This window comes from Lonchura striata, chromosome 32 (assembly GCF_050655825.1).
Source record: "Lonchura striata isolate lonStrDom1 chromosome 32, ASM5065582v1, whole genome shotgun sequence".
Taxonomy (NCBI): Eukaryota; Metazoa; Chordata; class Aves; order Passeriformes; family Estrildidae; genus Lonchura; species Lonchura striata.
Genome location: NC_140734.1, coordinates 2,509,699 through 2,514,024, shown reverse-complemented (window position 1 = coordinate 2,514,024; position 4,326 = coordinate 2,509,699). Strand labels below are relative to the sequence as shown.

General features: G+C 53.8%; 1 protein-coding gene across 1 annotated transcript; it reads right to left on the bottom strand.

Annotated features, from left to right (window-relative positions):
- Nucleotides 1–281: 281 nt before the first annotated feature.
- LOC146764609 (olfactory receptor 14J1-like) lies at nt 282–1,867 on the bottom strand. The gene has a single exon (XM_085564170.1). It carries the CDS (start codon nt 1,609–1,611, stop codon nt 679–681), a length of 933 nt encoding a protein of 310 aa, XP_085420296.1. The 5' UTR covers nt 1,612–1,867; the 3' UTR covers nt 282–678.
- Nucleotides 1,868–4,326: the final 2,459 nt, after the last annotated feature.

The following is a 4,326-nucleotide window of genomic DNA, read 5'->3' as shown; positions in this document are numbered from 1 at the left end:
TCCCCCAGAGCCCTTGCAGAGCACCAGCCATGCTGTTTGCCCCCAGCCTGCCCACGGCCAGCCTGGGTCTGCTCATGGGGGTTTTCTGTGCTGAGCATTGGCCTGGCCGTGTTCTTGAGAGAGCCTGGGCAAGGAGCCTGGAGCCCCCAGGCCCTGGCCTGAGGCGTCAGTGCTGCCCCAGCAGTGCCCATGGCCAGTCCCTGCTGCAGCCCCGGCACTGCCACCCCCAGGACTGTGCCCGGCCCCGAGAGCACTCAGGCCCTGCAGCAACACCAGGGCCACCAGGGCAGCGGGGCAGGGCCACGGGAGCAGCACTGGCAGCACCAAGTGCTGCTGCTCCTGGGCACAGCTGCTGTGCCAGCACTGATCTGCCCCAGCTCTGCAGACAGACATTGCTGCTGCAGCTCCAGAGAAGGCAACAAAAGGGCATCTCTGCACAAAACTTTGCTGGGAGATCCTTTGGTTGCTTTAAAGCCACCAAGAGTGCAACCCCTCATTGACACAGTCTGTGGCCATGGGGAAAGTGGGGAGAAACCAAATGAAAAATGGCACAATGATGTTTCTTTTTGGACAGTATGAAAAAAGTAAAACAAAGAAAAATAACCTCTGAAATGAAACCACCAAAAAGTAGCAAAGATAACTTTTATTACAAATGGTTGGCAGAAACTGGCCAGCAGTTTAATGTTCCTGAAAACATCCGTTCATCAGTCTCCTCACTACAGCCTTGAGCTCCTGGTTCCTCAGGCTGTAGATGAGAGGGTTCAGGGACGGAGGAACCACTGAGTACAGAACTGACAGGGCCAGGTCCAGGGATGGGGAAGACATTGAAAGTGGCTTGAGGTAGGTAAAAAATGAGGTGCTGATAAATAAGGAGACCATGGCCAGGTGAGGGAGACACGTGGAAAAGACTTTGTGCCGTCCCTGCTCCGAGGGGATCCTCAGTACGACCCTGAAGATCTGCACATAGGAGAAAACAATGAACACAAAACAACCAAATAACAAAAAAGCAGTCCCCATAAGAGGTCCAAATTCCCTAATGTAGGAATTTGAGCAGGAGAGCTTGAGAATCAGGGGGATTTCACAGAAGAACTGGCCCAGAGCATTTCCATGGCACAGGGGCAGGGAAAATGTATTGGCCATGAGTAGCAGAGCAATGAGAAAGGCACTGGCCCAGGCAGCTGCTGCCATGTGGGTACAAGCTCTGCTGCCCAGGAGGGTCCCGTAGTGCAGGGGTTTGCAGATGGACACGTAGCGGTCGTAGCACATGATGGTCAGGAGGAAATATTCTGCTCCAACAAAGAACAGAAGGAAAAAGAGCTGTGCAGCACATCCTGCATAGGAGATGGTGCTGGTGTCCCAGAGGGAACTGTGCATGGCTTTGGGGACAGTGGTACAGATGGAGCCCAGGTCGCTGAGGGCCAGGTTGAGCAGGAAGAAGAACATGGGCGTGTGCAGGTGGTGGCCGCAGGCTACGGCGCTGATGATGAGGCCGTTGCCCAGGAGGGCAGCCAGGGAGATGCCCAGCAAGAGGCAGAAGTGCAGGAGCTGCAGCTGCCGCGTGTCTGCCAGTGCCAGAAGGAGGAAGTGGCTGATGGAGCTGCTGTTGGACATTTGCTGTGGCTGCACATGGGCACCTGTTCATGGAGAAAGGACAGTGACAAGTCAGGAGAGGCTACTTGGAGCCAAACCTGGGCCATTCCCTGCTCACTGTCTCACTAGGACTTACCCACCCTTGTTTCTGCTCTGGTGAAACCTTCACCCAGGTCCCTGCCTGAGCTCCAGTTGTGCTGACTGAGTGTGCCAGGAGCAGCCAGGCCTGTGTGTGGGGGCTCTCGAGGAGCCATCCCTGCCCCACTGCCCTGGGTTTATGGCCCTGTGGCAGAGGAACAAATCTGGATATTCAGGATTTGTCAGGGGAATCACTTCTAATGCAGAAAGGCTTGGTAATATCTGCCCTCCCAGATCTTGAGGACATGGATAGCAGGGAAGAGATATAGGGGAAGTTTTTCCTACCCACACATCATTCCTGTCCCTCTGAGGTCAGAAATCCCCAACATTCCTGCTGCACTCCGAGTTTGCAACTGAGAGATGTGAGAGGCAAAGGATTCCCTGTGGATGAGGACAGGTGAGTGGCTGGATGGGCTTGTTCCCAACTGACCTGGCTTTGCACCTCTGCCTGTAATTAGAGCACAATCACACACCCTGGGATAAACTAGACCCTCCCCAGAGCAGAAGGATCCCCGAGTGTCTCTCCCTCTCCAAAAGTCTCTGGGCAAGGTCTCAGCACCCCCTTGTGCCAAGGACACTCATGGCTTTCTTGGCCAACCCAGCAGCATTTCCTCAGCTCTGGCATCTCTGCACTTCATGTGGGACATTCAGGGAGCTCCCAGAGGCTCTGGCACAGATCTGCACCCAGGAGGGCAGCTCAGAGCTGGGAAGGGCACAGCAAGAAGATTCCCTGGTGAGAGGGCAGGGCAGAGACAGCCGGGCACTCAGGACAGTGTTCCCGTGCCCAGCTGTGCCCAGCACCTCCCACACACCAACAGTGCCCTCCTGCCCCAGCACTGCTCTGTTCAGCCCCCTCTGCTTCCCTGAGCATCTCCCTGGGCCTGGACATCCCCTCCTGAGAGGTGCCTTGTCCCTGCCAGTGCTCACAGAGCCCATCCCACCCTGTGTGCCCCCGGCCCTACAGAAACCTGCCTGTGTGCAGGGCCCTGGCTGGGACAGGCTCTGTGTGCAGCTGGGCAAGGGCAGCTCAGGAGAGCCCTGCTGGGCCCTGCAGAGGTGATGCTGCTGCTGTCCAGGGCTGAGGAGTGGCTGAAGGCCCTTTGGGAGGCTCCCAGCAGAGAGACTGACCACCCAAAGTCACAGTTCTGCAGTCTCTGTAAATGTTCAAACATTCCTATGTCCTGATACTGTGTGTCCCTTTCACCTCAGAATGTTTTGTCATTCTGGGATTACAATTCCTGTTTGGCTTCTCTCATCCCCCTGTTGTCTATAATCAAAAGAGAAAAACCCCTTGCAACAGTGTTAGAACAGTAAAGTAAAAATCAGACCTTTATTGGAAGCTTCCAGGCGTCCTAGTGGGGATGAGGCACAATGAGCTCCTGATTTCAACAATTCATTAAAGTTGATTAATTAGGACATTTAACAGGAACATCCAATACGAGATTCAGTAGCCCCGGTTACACACCCCTGGCTAAACCCATTGGAGTAGGTCCAAGGGCTTCTTTGCCACACTTTTAGTTTTGACTATTCACATTGTGGTCAAAACCCAAAATGTTCTTCTTGTAGGTCCTTTTCCTGATAATAAAACTACGCAGTATTTCAGGAATGTATTTAGCCAGTCAGCATATTGTTCTAAAATCTAAGAGATAGGTAATAAACATACTAGAGTCAGCTAAGGATTACAGTTATATAAGTACATTATAGTAGTTTAATAGAGCTAATTAAGAGTTTAATAAAGTTGAGTAAGGATTATAGATTTATAACGATATAATAGGAATTTACAGAGCTACAGATATATGAAAAATGTATAAAAAGCAAAAATCTTTTTGTCATCACCCCAACTTTCCCATCCTGGTCCAAACAGGAAATTGAAAACACTCTCAGGAAAGCTCCTGACCTTTACAGCAATCCCAGGCTTACCTTCTTTGGGAAGTGTCCTCTGGAGCTGTGCCCAGGCTGGTCTGGAGCTGGGAGCAGCCCTGCCCCACCCAGCCCCTCTCAGCAGCAGCACCTGCCCTGCTCAGGGTGGCTCCTTCCCCCCACAGCTCCTGGCCAGCGCTGGGAGCAGCTCCAGGGCTGGCTGAGAGCTGTCCCTGGCAGGCAGCAGAGTCCCTGGCCCAGCACAGCGCCCTGGGCTGCAGGACCCTGCTCTGCAGGACAGCCCTGGGCACCCCTGGCTGCTCTCAACAGGAGATAAGCAGAGAATGCACTCAGAGGGTCTGTGAGCATTGGGATGTTCCAGCTTTAGGAGATCACTCCAGGAGGTGCAGATGCATTGTCCTGCAGCCAGAGGTTCCTGTGCCAAGGGCTGGCAGTGATTCTGCCCCAGGCACTTCTCAGCCCCTTTTGAGCCCTGACTGATTGAAGCTCTCTGTGCCTCTGCGCTGTGCCCGGGCTGGCTGCAGGCAGTGCCCCAGCCCTGCTGGGCTGGCAGAAGAGCTGCTCAGCAAGAGAAATGTGCTTTTGAAGCTCTTTCTTGGTTACCAGGATCACCCTCTGTGCCAGGAGCCCGGCCAGCTCAGCAGCACAGACACAGCACAAGGACTTTAATGACCCTCTGGGGCTTTGTGCTCAGGCCCTGAACATCAGGCCCTGAGA